Raw genomic sequence first — 17,835 nt, 5'->3', positions numbered from 1 at the left:
TTACAGGAAAAAACCTTAGGCGTGCATGTCCAGCCAGAAGTAAGGTTCATTCTGGAGGAAGACGAAACAGATAATATAAGCACACAACCTAAGCTCCCCAGCCATTACTTGGAACGTTACTCACAAACTGAGCTTCAGAATTTCACAAGCTGTGATTATATAAAGGTGAAAAGTACAGTTTCAGGCTGTAGCGTTGATTTTGCAGGTGGACAGTCCAGGCTTTTGCCCATGGCCAGGCCACTGGCACAGGCAGTCTCACTGCTATGGTGACTGAAACCTATGCTGACGTTTTGCATTCATACATGTATGCTTTTTTCACCTTGCTTGCTAACGTGTGGTCTGCTAGCTACAGAAAACAACACACCTCTAGTTTTGGAGGGTGTTCCGGTTCGGGTTTTTAAAAAATGTTATTATTATATTACAGTTTTACTGTTGTGTGTACATGTTCTGGTTTTGGGTTTTTTCCCTTTCCCAGTAACAGCAATACAAAAGGAGCAAAAAACAATTTCTGTCATGTTATGACCTGTGGAAAGAAATGCATGATCTGTCTTGCCCAGCCCCTGACTGTTGTGGAAAAAGCAGGCTTAGTCATTAACTGCAGTATCCCTGAGATGCCGTCCTCCGACTGGAAAAACACCAGTAAATTCTAAAGACATCCCCGCTTTCCCCTCTGGGAAACAGCTGTAAAACATGATCTCGAGCATAGTTGCCTTGACTCTACATATCCTATTCCATAAAGAGGTCCTTAGCTTTTGTTAAGATCTGCTATCCTGAATTAAGTTGAAAAGCAGAAATGTCTATAAACAAAAAAAAAAAATCAGTTTGTGTGGAATTTCCTAATTTTGAAACATTGCATTTGGATCTCCATCACTTTTATTTTTTATTTTAATGAGTTTCAAAATGTTTCAGATTTCAAAATTTGCTTTGAACAGCAGATGCAGAATGGTTCATGTAGGAAATGTCAGACTGAAATGTTTCCACGTAAACTTAAATTAGAAAACAGTTTCGTGCCAACAAACCTCTTAAAAAATCACCCCTCTTATCAGAAGCTTTGATTCAGGTGAACTGGCATTTTTGACACAAAAACTTCTCAAAATTCTTGACAGCCCTCCTCTAGAAGTTGGGGATTATGAGGTAAGACTAGGAAGGAAGAATCTACAGAAATTCACCCTAGGGAAAGAACTTCTTAATCCTATTCTTTTTGATGCTGAAGATCTGTGAGGTTTGTCTTTGCCCATCAGTGCCCTTGGACACATATGAGATGCTCACAAAGTGGCACTTACTTGGTCCTTAAGACATATTTGTCTTACTGCTCATCAACACTCATCTGGGGAAAAACTCCCATTGCCAAAAAGCTCTGCAATCAAATATATGTACTTTATCACAGCAATAGCAGAGAAAATGCACTACCTGCCTCTATTCTCCCTCAGGATGCTGATTGTTGGCTACCCCCCCGCCACCAATTTGGGGTCCTAATTTTATAAGGTTCTTTCAGCTCTTTGTTCTACTGTGAAGTACTGTGAATTTCCTTTCTGTTGTTCTACTGCCACATCCAATTGCTCATAAGTTACTTTAAAAAAGGTAACACAAGGCAAATAATTACTTGTTTCTGGATGAAAGTGTAACAATATATTACAAAAATAATAGTTTGATTCTGCCTCTTTAGATTTCTGCCCTATATTGACTGCCAGAAACTGATTTGCTACTTTGGAAGTGAGATAAAATGAAACTTGTTAACTTCAGATTTAAAGAAAGCCTCTCTCTTTCCTCTTTTATTGCTCCTCCACTGATAAGAGTCTTTGTCTAAGCTTTCCTCTTAAAAGCACATCTGTAAAGCTTTTGGCACACCTGATATTCTTTTTCATGTAGAAATTTGTCCATCTGAATAGGCATGAAAACTACAATTTAGTTATCTTACTTTATTTCATTGTAGTCACTGTATTTCTTTATTTTTGCAGTTGCTGCCAGGATCCAAATAACAAGCAAACCCCATTATTAATTTCTCTAACAGTGATATAGGTGTTCCTTCTCTTACATTAACAAGCCACCTTTTCTGAAACGGGTAGTTTATTACTGGCTGTAGGTGAAAAGTCAAAGGCTTTATAGTGGAAAGGGCCAAGTTGCATCTAATTCAACTGTATAATATGCTATAGCTGAGAAGCAAGATTTAATTTCATTATTAAACCTGTACATGCCTTTGGAAGCTGGACAATTTAACTGACTTTTCTTTGCTGGTTGGGTATCCAAACTTGTGAGAAATCTGATGTATAGTCCTACGGCACTGAAAATTGTTGATTTATTTTTCTAATACAAACTTTTCTTATTAGCTTGAACTCAGCTGAACATAATTTTCCCCCCAGGAAAGGTCGTTGACTGTATTTCCCACCTGCACTGATGATGTCTGCTAGATTTCCCTAAACCAAAATACCTTAGCCTATCCTATATATCCTATGCGGTGGAGCTTAATGTTTGTCCTGCGATAGCCTGCAGGATCTCCTGCTGTTCAGCTTCTGAGCCAAGGCTGACATAAGCACTTTTGCCTATAGGCTTGGCCCATCAATATGGGAGAGAGGGGCTGTGTCACCTTCTGAAGGCCAGTATGCCTCCTTTGGGGAGAAGCCACAGATGGCATCAGCTCCTCTGTCCGGACTGCGCGCCGGGGGGGTAATGATCACGGCAGGCATCTTGTTCAATGATGCTGAGAGGATGCAGTTATTCAGGCAGTGAGGCAGGTAAAGATGAAAGTCATCATAAAAATGGAAGAAAAAGCAACATCTGTGGTGCAGTTTGAAAAAAGAGCGCACCGGTAGATGCAAAGGGGCATGTTCCTTGGGAAGAAACAAATCTGAGCAGTACAGTGTCTGGAAGGGCGCTGAACGACAAAGTACTCAGAAGCCCCCAGTTAACAGAGGCAGGGACTGCCTTCATGGGTGTTTTTTATTCTGAGGAACAGTGAACATCTCTTGATGGATCTAAACAGACAGGTGATCCATTTATAAATACTTTTCTACTGCTGAAGGCATTTTTTGTGACAAATATAATGTATTAAACTAAAAGGTTAAACCAAAAACCGAAATAGTGGAGCTGTGAGGAAAATGTACTTATATTTCGGGTGATTTGAAGGGCTTGCTGTTGGTGTAGACACCCGGCATTTGGCTTAGAGGCCCATGTGGAGGGGGCGCTGCTGAAAAGAAGTGTGCACAGAGCAGCAGACCTCCAACTACAGTAGCTGAGGGGTCACAGCATGTTCTTCAGTCTGATTTATTCAGTTTAAGGACTGTCAGGCAAATATCATTGCCAAGAAATAGCCCAGAATGTGAGGAATAGATGATGCGTGCTCCCACCAGACCTATGGCAGCTTTTAAGGAAGTGGATCTAATGTTTGACCCAAAGATGGCAAATCGCATTTCTAACAAGAAGCAATCACAGTAGATACATCGTTTTGTTTTCAGGCTCTATTCTGCATAACACACTCCAACAGAAGAGAGAGTAGGATGGATCTCTACAACAGCAGTTGATAATTAATCCTTAACCTCTAAACTTCAGCCTGTTACTTTTCTATAGGTTCATGAGACAGGAAATTCTCTAATGCCATGTCCAGTGTATTTGTTCCAAACTGGTATTGCTGAATGATTAAAATATGACAGTCAAATCCAAAACTGTTACTGTGTGGATTCTTCAAGGAATTCTTAAGTCAATGCAGACTCTGGGTTTCTTTTAAATATGGTAAAATAGCCATGAGTTTTGCCGCTCCTGCACTTAATGTGTGAATTTCTTTAACGAAAGCATTGACAAACCTGCCTCATCCAAAGAAGGGATTCATAGGAAAGGGATTTTTATTTTTAGCTTTCAGGGAATGCAAGAAGCTGGCAACCAAAATAGCAGCAGATGGGAATCCTATTGTCTCTGCTCAGGAAGGACTGTCAAAGGCTTTGGGCCATCTTTCCATCTTAGCAAATCCCAACTTGAGCTTTCAGTTGTGTTTTAGAATATGCGATCACCTTGAAATAGTTTGATAAAAATCAAGCAAACGGGGTACAAAAAGCATGGTGTATTAAGGCTATTTCATCCTCTGCTAGCAACTGTTTCTCCAGGATGAGTAAAGAGACTTCCAAATAGACAATAAGCTGGAACAACATTTCAATAATTTTGCCTGTATCTTTCTGCAGCTGGGCAGCAGCAGATGAGCTGGATAGAGGATGCCCTGGGAAGCTTATGAAGACTGGGCAGATACCACATTCTAATGGCCAGTTACTGTTGCATCCCCCCCAGTGAACCTGTAAAGCTCTCCTCTTCACCTTTCAATGCAGTGAAAACAATGAGAGCAATGCCAAGGAGAACTCAAAATAAATGGCTTTAGTCTACAGCCAAGCCTTCCTGACAGTAACAGAACAGGCTGTTGGTTGCCTCATCTGTCTCACTCCCAAATCCTGCCATGCTGGAAGGGATCTGCCTCTTCTTAATACTTGCTGGTCTTTAGCCACTGAGCAGCTCAGTTCTCTGCATCCCTGTGTTCTTGCTGGCAGCATTTCAGTGTCCAGCCTGTCCTTCCTGTAAAACCTTTGGGAACCCTGTGAAAACTGCAAGATGTCAGGTTTTACCACAAGGGCCCATGGTGCCTATGAATGTCCCACAGTCCCTAAATCCCCCACCTCCCCTCACTTTGATCAAGTTCCTGGAATACCACCTTGAAGGGAGGACTCTATACCCTTTTAAGCTGTTTTGTGTCTTCTTTTCTTTATCCACTAATTCTTGACATTCCTTTGCATTTTCTCCCATGCTGATTCCTCAGCTGCCATTTCTGACAACTATCCATTGTGGCCCCAAGATCTTTTTCCTGAGTGGCAACAGCTAATTGTAGTGCAGGTAGTTAGCGTTGTCCTCCTCCCCCTGAGCACCACTTGGTGTTTATCAATACAGAGTGTCACCTGCTGCTTTGTCATTTGGTGCTGTAATGATCCCTCTGCTGCTTCTTGCAGCCAGCTTTCGGACTGGCTATCCAGAACAACTTGGTGGGTCACCAAACTCCACCATTTCATGACTCATTTCATTTTCCTGGAAACAACCTGGATATGTTGCACAGCACAGGCTCCAGAAAAGATCTTTCCAAGCTCTGGAAAGGATCGTTCCAGCCAGTGAAATATGTGGGAAACTGGAGAATCCCTCAGTGCATTCCTACCCTTGACGTGCTCTCCATCAGCCAGTGCTGCTTTTCACCTCATTGCAGCCAAGAATATTGGGAAGTCTTGGCAAAGGGCTCAACAGAAAGTCCGTTGACTGTCCGCCACATTGACCAAGCAACTTTCCGCCTCCACAGGCCCCTGCAGAGAGCACAGTGCCCAGGGCTGCTCTGACCAGGCTGGGGCAAAGGCAGATGTGGCACTGGGGAACCCAGCTGGCTCCTCGGCTACCTCCCCACCCCTCCCCAGGCTTGCAGCCCCACTCCTGTGCAAGGCCTGACCCCAGGCGCCCCAACACCCCAGGCCTCCAACACCCCAGGCCTCCAACAGAAGGGATGGGATGGAACAGGATGGGGAGCCCCTCCAAGGAGGCCAGGCAGAGGTGCTGGCAAGAGCTGTTTCACAAAATCACAAATGGTAGGGGTTGGAAGGGACCTCTGGAGATCATCTTGTCCAACCCCCCTGCTTGAGCAGGGACACCCAGAACAGGGGGCACAGGACCGCATCCAGGGGGGGTTTAAATGTCTCCAGTGAAGGAGACTCCACAACCTCTCCGGTCTCCTCGCACGGCCTGGGGAGCCATCGCCCCCGGGCGCGGCACCCTCCGCCCCGCCGGTGCCCGGGGCCGCGGGGCGCCAGGAGGCAGGGCGGAGGCCGGGCACCGAGCGCCGCCCGCCCGGCCCCGGCTCCCGGGCTTAATCATTAACCGCCCGGCGGCGGCCCCGAGCAGGCGGCGTGGGGATCGCGGCTCCCCTGTCCCCCCGGGACCAGCCGGCGGGCACCGCTGCCGCTCGTCCCCCGTCCCCTCGGCGCTGCCGGAGCAGCTCGGCGGGGGCCGGCGGGCCGCCCCGCCATGGAGGGCGAGGCGAACGGGACCCTCCACCCGTCGTGCGGCGCCAGCCAGCCGCCCTACGCACAGGAGCTCCTCCAGAGTAAGCGCGGCCGCCCGCCCGGGCCGGGGCGAAGGGGGTAGGCGTGAGGGAGAGGGGGCTGCGCGCTGCCGGCCGGGCCCTCCGGCGAACGGCCAGCCGTTAACGGCCGCCCTCGGCAGCCCGCCCCCGGGGGATGGCGGCGGCTGCCTCTCCCCTGCCCCGCCGCCGTCCTTCCCCGGCGAGGAAATCCCCCGGGCGGAGGCGGGCCCGCGGCCGGACCTCCGCCCGGCAGGGCACCGATCTGCCCGGGGCTTCGGGGAGGGGAGCGGGGACAGAGTGCGAGAGAGCCGGGTGGCGGGCGAGGGGCAGGGCGGGGAGCGCCGCCGGGGCTCCCGCTGCCTGCCCAACCCAGCACCGAAGCGGGCGGTGGGCCCGCTCCCGGCCGCAGCCTGCCCCCGTGGTGAGGTCCGAGGGGTGCAGGTGCCCGCGGAGGGGCGGATTGCCCCGCCGGCAGCCGGGTCTGGAAGTGTCGGGGTTTTCTGAAGCAGGTGAGGTTAGAGAGGCTGCGGCAGCCGCTCACCTTTGCAGGCGCTGCTCGGTATGCCTTTAGATGGGTTACGGCCACGGCGGGAGTTAGTACCAGTGATGAGCGTGAACTTCTCCTAATTAAACATGACTCTGCTGCAGCACTCTCTTCAGTCGCCGGCAGCACCTTTCTTGGGAGAAAATACACCTCAGTGTCGATAAAAGTTGATATCCATACCTAGTGCCAATGGAGACAAAAAACCCATCAGCCATGGGTAGGTATCCGTATCCAGCTTTAAGGGAGAAGTAAAAAACAATTCGGTGAAGGCATCAAGTTTTATCTCAGGATGGATATAACAGGGGCTTATCCTTACATTCTTTGTGGGCCCCACAAACTTCCACCGAGCCTCTAAAAAGTTTGCACACCTAAGGAAGTTACACACAAACATTCCGATGAACATACGACGGAAGCAAAGAACCAACACTGAGTAAATACATTTTTGCTTGTAGTATGCCTGGAAAAGTTCCCAGAATATGTATTTACTGTATTTATTTATATTATGTATTATGTGTTCATTTGTATTCCGTTACGTGTTTACATTCATCTAAGGACATTTGTCCCGGAACTCCACCTTTTTGAAGGGGACTTTTGTATAATGCTTTGAGAACACAGGGGCACGTTCTTCCCATATGCTGTCTGTGGATCCCAGAAAGATTCCATCATGAACTTCGTTTGAATCATCCTGCGGAGTCAATGGTCTATCTGCTGTAGCTAATGGATGAATACAAGTCTTTGCAGGAACAGGGGCTTGGGAGCCCCTCAGAGATGGTGTCTTTACATTAAATGTTTGGAATGCTTATGAAATAAGTCAGAACTGTCTGCTTTCTTTTCTCTCTTTGCAGGCCTTGACCTACCAGGGAGATTTCTCTTTGCAATCTTGACTCTGATGATGCTAATTGCCAATCTGGTGTTTATAGAGGAAGCGGTCTACATCTACAGGAAAATCCCCTCCTCCAAAAGTTCAATCATAATTTGGATTAATGCTGCAGCTCCAGTAGGTTATCATGGAAAAGAGATAAAATTGAATGTTGAAAATAGGGTTTCCCTGAAAATCCACATGAACCTGCTTTATCTCTGCCCTTTGTACAACCCTCCTCCCTTTCTCTGTAGGTGATCGGTACTACATCATGCATTGGCATGTGGATTCCTCGCTCAGCAATGTTTACAGAATTCACAGCAGCAGTGTGAGTATTCTGCTTTTTCTAGATGTTGCCCCAAACCCTGCATTTCTTCCCTTTAAACATCTGCTGCTCTTGGTAAACACAGTCATTTTGTAAATTTAACAATTTAGTAATTTTTGGTTTGAGTTGAAATCTCTTGGCAGCTCTTTTCTGGGAGGTGGAAAATGCTGAAGCAGTTCCCAGTGCTACAGTCCCCTAGTGTGGGAACCTCAGTATGAAAGATCTGTGACTCGCATGTAATTGATCCCTTGGATTGACAGTAGCTTTGAAGCTGTAGTCTTTCTTTCCTCTCTCTGCATGTCATGTGAAATGAGTCTCTGACCTGTGACTTCGCTGTGCTTTTACTAATGATGAGCTGTGGAGGTCTATTATTAATGGTGGCAAGTGAGCCCCCGATGGGTATATCAGTGTAAAAGTGTTCCGCAGCTGTCCTGCAGAAGCACTTTCTGTACAAGCGTGACAGCTCTGACATGCACAAAGAACGGAGAAATGCCGTCCTTGCTTTCTGGTGGTGATGGCACAGCCCTGGTAGGCAGAGCCAGGTGAGGGGCGTGCTGTGGCCTTGGGCGCTCCACAGTTGATTTTGGGATGGTTTTGGAACCCACTGCAGGACAGTATCACAGACTCTTATGAATAGCCTCACCCCTTGTCACATTGCATTTACTAAGAGCATAGAGTAAAAAAAGGAGGGAAAACACAGTAGTAGGGAACACTGTGAGCATGCAGCAATTTGTGCAGGTGGTGCAGATTACCAAAATCTTCCAAGGATCCAGTTCTGTGGCACTTTAAGCCTATCCGAATTCCCCCTCCTCTCTTGCCCAAGCTGCAGGTTCCCATCCCCTCACTTGCATCCACTACCATTCACAGTCTCCAGCTGCATAGCAAGCTTCTTCAAGGAGGCAGTTCAGCTGAAGAGGACCTCTTTTATTTGGTGAGGGTTGAATTTCAGTGAGTCAGTTCCCTAAATCTGTTTGGGAAAGGTAGGAGAGGGTGGTTGCACAATCTTCAGTTCTTGGGAAGAGTTGAGAATGTGTAGCTGATGAAGGATGGAGAGGTGGGGTTGAGTCGTCAGTGCTTGGATCAGCATTGCTTGCAGAGGAACCACACCCTGACTGAAGCAGCACATACAATGATATATAAATAAATATATGAACCTAGCCGTGTTTGGTGGTGGTGGTTGGTCAGTGTTTTTTTTTAAAGGAGGAGTAGGACTTGTGAAAAGTTTGGACCAGTCAGGACTAGGTAACAGACAGAAAAAATATGGCCATAATGACTTGGGCCAGAAAAGCCTGCGCTTTAATACTGACTCTGTCACCAGCCACCAGTGTGGCTTTGGGAAATTCCACAGCTACTCTGTGCCTCAGTTTATTCCTCTTTCGGTGAGGTTAGGGCAGTTCTGGTCCTCCAAAGTGATAGAAAGCTGGAGGTTTTTCACAGCTAGTGCTAGAATTTCTGTTGATTGCACAGCGCAAACTGTAAAAACCCTGGGCAGAAGGCGGCACTGGCATGCAAGAGACACACAGGCAAATTCAAGCTGGCATTTTCTTCCTCTCCTAGATTTTTTGCCATAGTTATCCACAAGTTCCTGCTGATGATGATTAAAGAGTGTGGAGGTCAAAAGCTGCTCCTCAGGCGGTTTGAAAATTGTCGCTGCAAGATCAGCACTGGTCCCTGCTGCTGCTGCTGCCTTTGCCTCCCTCATGTGCGCATCACTAGGTGAGTTGCCCTTTAAGATTTCCCAGCTGGAAAATGGCTCCTGGAATTCAGCCAACTTGGCAAGGCCAGGCTTACAGCAAAGGGCCTTCCTCCTTCCCGAAAGTCAGTCTCAATCTGTCTCTTTTAAACAGTGCCATTACTTTGGGGCTCTATGCCACCACTAATTTATTTCATTTTTATAATGCAGGCTTTTGCATAAGAGTCGAGAGCATGAGTGCTCTCAGTTTAACCCAGTGCAGTGTTCCCACTCGCAGGAATGTTGAGCACTGTGGTACCTCCCCAGCTAGTCCCATTCTCTCCGGAGAAACCATTTCTATAGTAAGCAGTGGTGTGTGGGAAGAGGAATTTCTACTCTAGAAAACCTAGTAATTGAGATTTCAGTTTCTTTTCATTCCAGAAGGGAACAAACATCTCCAAATTGGGTATTTTTCACACGCAGAATTGTCAAAATGAGGCTGTCATGAAAGAAAATTTCTCTTACTTCAGTGAAACTGAAATGTTTCATTCTGATTTTGACTTTCAAACTACTTCAGATTAAAATAATTTTTAGAACAAAAAATAGATGTAATTCCTGGAAAGTTTTGATCTCAATGAAATGGCATTGTCTGGTGAGCCAAGAGCAAATAATTTCTTCTACTAAACTTAGTATTAAAGCACCTTTGAGCAGTAGGGTGAGGATGGAGACCTGCACCTACAGGAGCCAATATACTGTAACAGAAACCGTGCCTCCTTTGAGCACTGCCTGGTGGGGCCCCTCCTCTGGCTAGTGTCACCCTGCCATTTACATGCTGCTCCACAGCCTGGAAGCCTCATGTGTTTCCCAGGGCTTTCCTGCTGGCACAGAGTATGAGAATGTTTCTCTCATTAAAAGCAAAAGCTGAAGGACTGAATGTGCAAGACAGAGACTTTTCTATGAGGGCCTGGTCATTAGTGTCAGGGGGACCTTAGGGAATTTATAGTCTTGTTAAATGAAAGTGGCAAACAGCATAGCGGTTTGTGATGGTTTTGCAAAAATTCTTACTTTTTATTGTAATAATTCTTCCTTAAACTGCCTCATTCAGTATTAGAATTTAAACTCATTTTTCCATCATTTTATTTTAATGGAATGACAGTAATCATTTACATGGAGGTGGCACCAAGAAGAATAGGTAGTAAACCAACTGAAAAACATACCTCCAAAAATGGATGTAATACAATGACGTAAAATCAGCAACTACGGGTATGGATCTAAATGATTTCTGGTGATTTTCATGGGCATTGGTTCAGGCTCGTTTCAGCAGTCAGAGCTGAAGGAATGCTGGGGGAGGGAGCTGTGCTATAGATCTAACATGTCGCCAGTGTATTTGTTTTTCTGTGTCTGTCACCTTCTGTATAGGTCGTGGTAGCTGAGAGCTTGGGATAGGGTCCTGTGCTCTGCCCTCCTATTGATCAGCCCAGTGACAACTTACTCAGGATGATATTAGCTAATATTAACTCCTTTCAGGAGCTGGATAGTGCCTACTACTGCTGGAAGGAAGGACAGCTGTCTGTTTAAAAAATAAGGCTTTTTGCTCTGCAGAGGGCCTAGGCCGCCTTCTCCAGCAACTCTAGCACTGAGGAACCCATCTGCTATCTCTCCTTCTGACTTCTAGCCTTATCCCATTGCAGGGTGTAGTATTTTTTAAATATGGGCAAGCTATGCCAGAGAAAGTTCAGTCTCATATTCCTCCCATAGGTATCTTCTGGGGAAACAGGGAGCTACTCCCAAGGAGGGATTAGTTCTTTTAAAAAGCCAGATACTATCGAGCAGTCCTGGGAAAGCTAAGAAGGTACAGCAGTCTGATGCAGCAAAGTAACAAGCCGTACAGCAGGGAGAGAGGTGGCAGAAGAGGTCTGATGGTTAAGAAAGATAGACCTGCGTTCACAAGGAAGACAATTCCTGGCATAGCAGCGACTGCACTGTTTGTCATATGATTCTTTAAAGCCCTTTGGGAATAATAAGTCTGAAAAGGCACACACACTAAATGGCTGGCCAGTTCTAGGCCTTTCCACATGTGTTTGTTCTGTTCATAACCCTGTGGTTATGAGCTGTATCAATTGAGCAATTCCTGTAATTCCTGGTTCATGGCTATATCCTGTAACGTAATCAAAGGCAGCCTGTTGTCTACTGAGGCATCTCTGATGGGTCTCAAGGGCACAAGGAGCTACAGTGAAGACAACAGGAACAGTATGGGAAATCCACGGTGATAGACTAAAATGTGAGCCAGCAAGAGCAGCCACAGCTTGTCCTCTGAAGACTGAAGGAGAGTTCAGGTCAGTCAGCTTTCGTGTCATCTGTTAGAAAGTGCATCTGCCCCTTTCCCAGTGACCTTTAATGCTGTCTGGCCAGGTGCTGTGTATGGGCTGTGTTCTGGACACAGTTTATACTGACAGAAGTAAGGAAACCCTGAGCTGTCCTGCTGGCCTTGTGCAGTTGGTCAAGTAAAAGGTAGTTCCTTTCTCCTGCTAGAGTACAGAGGAGCAAAACTGGATGCTTACATGGTAGTAGTCGTGATGCATTGAAGAACTACCAGTCCTTTCACTAGGTCTGTATGATTCCCTTTCTTGATCTGCCACAGGGCTAGAAAGTGTCTGAGGAGGCAGGCTAAATTGCCCAATTTAATCGGAAAACTGAAGTAGTAAGCAAGAGCGGGAGGCATTATTGTTCAGAAACTGATTCTGCTTCCACCAGCACTCTGGTTAGCTTCGAGGCAGAGAAAGACATCATGTTTTGCCCAGCTTTGGTTAGTATGTAATTGCTGCAGAACAGGAAACATACTATTTTTGTAGAGTCTTACTAAATAAACAGTGGGTAATTCTTGGAACGATTTTCTAGTCTTGAAGCTGTTCCTCCCCAGATTTTAGCCACATGCTACAGGAGTGGAAAAGTTTGGCTGTTGACAGTATCCAAAAAATGTTATTAAGGTTGCTAATAACATTTTGACCTATAAGATTTTTTTTTTTTTTTTTGCCAGGCGAACCCTCTTTTGGCTGAAGCTGGGCACCTTTCAGTTTGCTTTCCTTCGACCTGTGTTCATGTTTTTATCAATAGTGCTTTGGACTAATGGCAATTACACCCTTTACAATGTAAGTAAATATTTTAGTCAGGGATGGTCTACAAAATCCATAGGTTTTAGGGTTGATGTTAGTATCTTAGCCTACAACTAACTGTGAAATCTGGGAGCACTTCCAGCTGAAGTATTCAGAGACCTCCTCATTGTATTCAGAGACCCTGAAGCATATAATTTCTGTCTTCCCCCAGACTCTCAATTTTCTGGCTTCTCTTGGAAAGAAACTGGGCATCAGATTATGCTCCAGTATGTTTCCCAGCTTGTATGGTTAGAACAGCAGGACTGCAAGTTGTCCTGTCGGATGTACCTGCCCTGTGTTTTGCAAGGTACAGCCTTAAGAAACAAGTGTGTGTACTGGCATGTAAACAGGAAGTCTAATTCTGTGTTTTTCTACAAATCATGGTGATTTTTATATCTGTGCAAAGTAGAAAAGATAGTACTGTACTTCTGCTTTGTACCATGTAAGCTGCAAGTTGATGGAGAAGCCTGTATCTGCTAATAATTTTGCACCTCTTGGATAACTCAGATTAAAAGTAATACATTTTTTTGTTGTTGTTTCATGGTATAAAATAAATTACCCCTCTGAGATGTCACACTGAATATGTTCTTGTGAGTCGCTGAGCGTTCTCAGGTGTTGCTGGGGTCAGACTGAGGGGTTGTGTCACTTGTTACCCTCCCAGGCTGAACAGATTTACACGTCTGTGCCTGCTGGGCAAGAGCACTGTGCTAACACTGCAGCTGGTACTGTGCAGTTTCCCCATACAAGTCCCAGCAACTGCTGCTGCCATCAGTTTTCATGGAGATAGAAACAAGCATTTTAACATCTGCATCATCCAGTTCACAACTTCTTCCTGGAAATAGTAAAATGCACTGTAAAGTTTTATAGGTACGCTTGTTTGATTTGCTTCTCAGTTATCTCCCAAAGGAGCTGCAATATGGATTAACTGCTTTGTTGGTGTCCTCACCATTATTGCCCTGTGGCCGGTTGGAATCATGTTTCAACAAGTTAGGACTCTCCTTATCTGTAAGAAGATCATCCCAAAGTTTGCTCTTTATCAGGTGAGAAATTTAATATCTCTGATAAGAATGTCTCTTAACTGCTGATATAACACTGTCTCTCTGGTTCTTGGCCCTTTGTTGAAAAGTTATGGTATTTTTTTTTCCCATTAAATGCACTTTGCAAAGGCATATTTTTACTTAATGAAAGCTGCATCCCTTTGAAGTGATCTCCTTGGCTGCTGTTCAGTTTCAGCTTGAGCCAGTTTGGTCTCTCAGGAGTGCTGGAGATGTGAAAGCAGCGCAAAATCAATTCCTCTTTAGGCAACCAAAATCAAAACAGCAGCTTCTGCAGGGCTTCAAGGAAGCTTTGTAGATGCAGCATTCTGAAACACAATGTTAAAATGCTGGTGTTTACTTTTTAAAACAAGAAGAGGATGCAGAGGTGGCTGTTGTTTGAACTGTTTCAGCATGTCACTTTGTTCTGTTTTGACAATATTTTTCTTGACCATTCTGCACTTCAGAGTTAGATAATAATGAAAGTACTGGCTGGGAACCGTTAAATAGTAAGGAACAGAACCAGATAGGTTAGACTGAAAAAGTCCAGGGACAGGGCCACCCTCTTCCACCTCACTCTGAAGAGAGTACAGCAGAATCCTTGGATAATCATCATTCTTGAACGGGACATATAGAAAGGCTGGTGCCCTGAGGTTTCTGTTAAGTAAATTGTTAAGCACTTAGAAATGCAGTACACAGGATAGTCACACATGCAAAGCTGCATTAGGGTGAATCCAGGATTAGGATGGCAATCTCTGTTAATGCGAGGGTTTGTACTCCCGCAGTTACCCCAGCAGCTAGAGAGACACTTTGATATCTCCAGGGCAGTGAAGGCCTAGCTCAGCTAATAGCAGGTAATATGATGCGTAAGTGATTGTTACTGGAGCGAAGCTGCAGAGTCCTTCATCCCTTCTGCTAAAGAGCCAGTCCCATATAACTTGGGGAGCATCATATCTCCCTGCTGTGGCCAAAAGAGGAGACAACAGAAAAAACGTTCTTTGAGTCCTTCCTCCGCTAAGGGAGACCACAAACTCCTCAGTTAGATTAACAGGAAGTTTTTGAAACATTGTTACCCATTATTCAGAGCTCAGTATTGTTTACAATCCCAGCTGGGAGCTCTGTGTATATTGCACCTCCCAAATGAAGGGCTGCTTTTCAAACAGAGATTTAATTTAACACTCACATTCAGAGCAATATCATCCTGACCTAAAGATGAATTCTGCAGAATGGCAGGCAGTCTGCTGGTAGATGGAAAGAGAGGGAGGGCATGAAAGGAGGAAAAAGAGGGCCTGTTATGAAAGCAGAATTGTTGTGTGAACTGTAAACCTTTTCCTGGTAGCTAAGGCATCTCTCTTCTCTTTCTGGTTCAGTTTATCCTCATTCTGAACCACTTGCAGGCAGCTATTATCAACATCTTGGCCATGCAAAGAATTATTCCCTGTGCTCCACCACTCTCCTCCTCAGCAAGGGGAGCATGTAAGTTCTTTTGGGAAGAATGTTGTTCGTTTACTTATAGAGGTGCCGGTTTGGCATTGCTAATTGCAGTATCTGGTGCTTTCCCAAAATATTAATTTCCTGGGATCATGTAGCTTTTGGAGGATGTCAGCTTTTACTTAAAAAAACAACATCAAAAGCTTTATAGCTGTCATAGTAGCAGAGAAAAACTTGAGAAGAGTTGGAGTCAGAAATGAGAGGACAAGAAATCAACATGCATAATTACTGTTAAATTTCTTGCATTTTGAATGTGTAACTTATTGCATGCTTATTGATGGGAAATACTGTAATTTTGTAACTGATTTTATTGCTGAGTGTGAGAGACACTCTGTTATGGGGACAGGCTGGTAAAGCTTATTCCTTTTGCATAGATGAAAATTAATAAGCCAGGTATTCACTTCGTGTCTGATAGTCATTTGGGACTTTTCTGTGTCTCCCTTTTATTGTTTTTGTGGCAGATATCACCCAGCAGCTCCTCATCATGGAAATGTTTCTGATAACCCTAATCTCAAGGGTGGTCTATCGGAGAAGATACAATGACCTAGAGCCTCTGGAGTGTACGGCTGAAGAAGCTGGGGACAACAAGCAGACCCCTAAGATTATCCTGAATGGTGCAGTTAGTGAAGATGGATTGCCAAGGGTTTAAAAGCCCTGGTGCTCCTATTCTGCAGGAGCTGGAAGCTCAGCTTCAGGAGCTTGTATATTCTTGCACCACAAATAGTCACTGTCCACGTTGGAACAATTTCTGACATAAACGCCTGTGAGCTGCAGTACTGGAAGGACTACTAGTGGAAAGATAACCCCATTTGTTCTCCAGTGATATATACATGGTGTGAGGGTTTTCATACCATGTAATTTAGTAAGATTTCATACCATGTACTTTCATGCCGTTATTGAGCACTTGATGGTAGCCAGATTATCTCACAGTGTGATTTTATTTTATTTTTATTTTTCAGCTATTAGAATGGCTATGATTTAGAGTTAACCCAGAGTCATTCTTATTCTTCTCTTTTGACTTTTGAAAATCTTATTTGACCCTGGGTTACCATCATATATCCAACATGACATATGTTCCATCCTTCCTCCATTAAAATTTATCAGCTCTCACTCTATGCCATGAGCTCACCGTAGCTAATTCTGATCAATAAATACATTTGCATATGTTTGTTCTGAAATCCCCAAACCTGTCTGGGCTCTCCACCTACATAAATGATGATCTTTTTAGGGCAAGACATTTTACTCACCTTTTCCAAGGTGAATTCCTTTGCAGCTCGCCTGCTAACTTGGTAAATACAGAGTTGCTCTTTGTAAATATGTCACTGGCAGATGTTCTCCCTAGGGATGGCAGGTTCTCTGTCACCGGCACAGAAAAGGAAAGTAGGAGTTAGAGCCTGAGATGTCTTCTGCCACTGTTCTGTGATGGTTCATTGAGCTTTGCTTCTCTGCTTGGAAAATGGGAATAATGATAATCAGGATCCTTGTGATAAAGGTGTCTGTGGGGCTAAGAGCTACTGAAAGGAGTCTCTTTCAAAAAATCCTTACCTCCCCAGCTTCTTCACCCCAAATTTGACCTGCCCTGGCATTCAGTAGGACATTGACTATCAGAGGATCTTTTCAATTCACACCCATTGCTCTGTTTCACATAAACCAATTTTTACTTTTTGCAAATGACCCCAATGTTTTTGGATTAACTTAATTGCTTTGATTTAGCTCACTATAATTTATAAAATGATACTGTGTTTAGTAAGCATTTGGGTATTTTGTTTGTTGGGGCAGGAGGTGCAGTGCCATATGCTAGCACTTGTCTATCCTCATATAATCTGAGCCCTAGAAGTAAATACCCAATCCATGCAGCAAGAATTCTTATTCCATATGTAGGCTGGGAAAAAGTTTCATGTTGGAAAATACGTTAATAACATCTTTTACCTATATTATATCAAATATAGCTTATCATCAGAGCAAAGCTAGGCAGATAGTGGGGCTTTATTTTTAGTTGACTAGGAATTAAAAAAATACTCTCAGTTTGGGAGTTGGTGGAAAATGAAGTATTCTGACAATGGCTACTGAACCATCTGGAAGTAAAAGGGGGTTAAATCAAACAAAATGTTTTCTTCTCTCTGATTGAGGTCAGAAACAATATTTTCTTTAACAATTGAAGGATTCCATTATAGTAGAAAAACTGAATTATTTTTGTTTTGAAGTGTTTGAAACAATTTTTAGATTTAAATTTTTCCTAAGCAGGCAGTCTGGGAAATCAATACAGATTCTTGGACTCATTAACATGACAGAATCTGCACTTTTCCTTTGAAAAATAGCTTAGGTGAAAATTTTCACTCTGCATTAGAGTGTGTCAGTAGAATTAACTGGCGTCAGCTAACATATTCTTCACATGGGCAATCTTAATGTATTTTAAGATTATGGCTATTAGCATATTCCTAATGTTGCCTTATATCAATGTTGTCTGGGCCACAGGTACATTTGTAGACTCGCAGAGCAGTACTTAACTTCATAAGGGCATTGGGAATGGTTGGCTGTGAGTTCAAGCAGCTTCAGATCTGGAAAATAAAATTCTTTGAGTTGTTAAGGAATCTTTGTGAATTGCTGTGGAAACACTTTAATTACTAGAGCAAATGAGACAAATGAGCATTACTGGAAAATGTTTTC

The 17,835-nt window shown here is 44.4% G+C and overlaps 1 protein-coding gene across 1 annotated transcript; it reads left to right on the top strand.

Moving 5' to 3' along the window:
- The first annotated feature begins 5,893 nt into the window (after positions 1-5,893).
- LOC104051576 (organic solute transporter subunit alpha) lies at positions 5,894-17,759 on the top strand. Its single transcript, XM_064473954.1, has 8 exons — positions 5,894-6,112; positions 7,481-7,632; positions 7,749-7,822; positions 9,377-9,535; positions 12,529-12,640; positions 13,537-13,683; positions 15,048-15,153; positions 15,630-17,759. The coding sequence occupies exons 1-8, from the start codon at positions 6,034-6,036 to the stop codon at positions 15,815-15,817; spliced, it is 1,017 nt and encodes a 338-aa protein (XP_064330024.1). The 5' UTR covers positions 5,894-6,033; the 3' UTR covers positions 15,818-17,759.
- Positions 17,760-17,835: the final 76 nt, after the last annotated feature.

This window comes from Phalacrocorax carbo, chromosome 1, assembly GCF_963921805.1.
Source record: "Phalacrocorax carbo chromosome 1, bPhaCar2.1, whole genome shotgun sequence".
In the NCBI taxonomy this organism is placed as follows: domain Eukaryota; kingdom Metazoa; phylum Chordata; class Aves; order Suliformes; family Phalacrocoracidae; genus Phalacrocorax; species Phalacrocorax carbo.
Note: the sequence above shows the minus strand (reverse complement) of the source record. Positions and strands in the feature narration are given on the sequence as shown.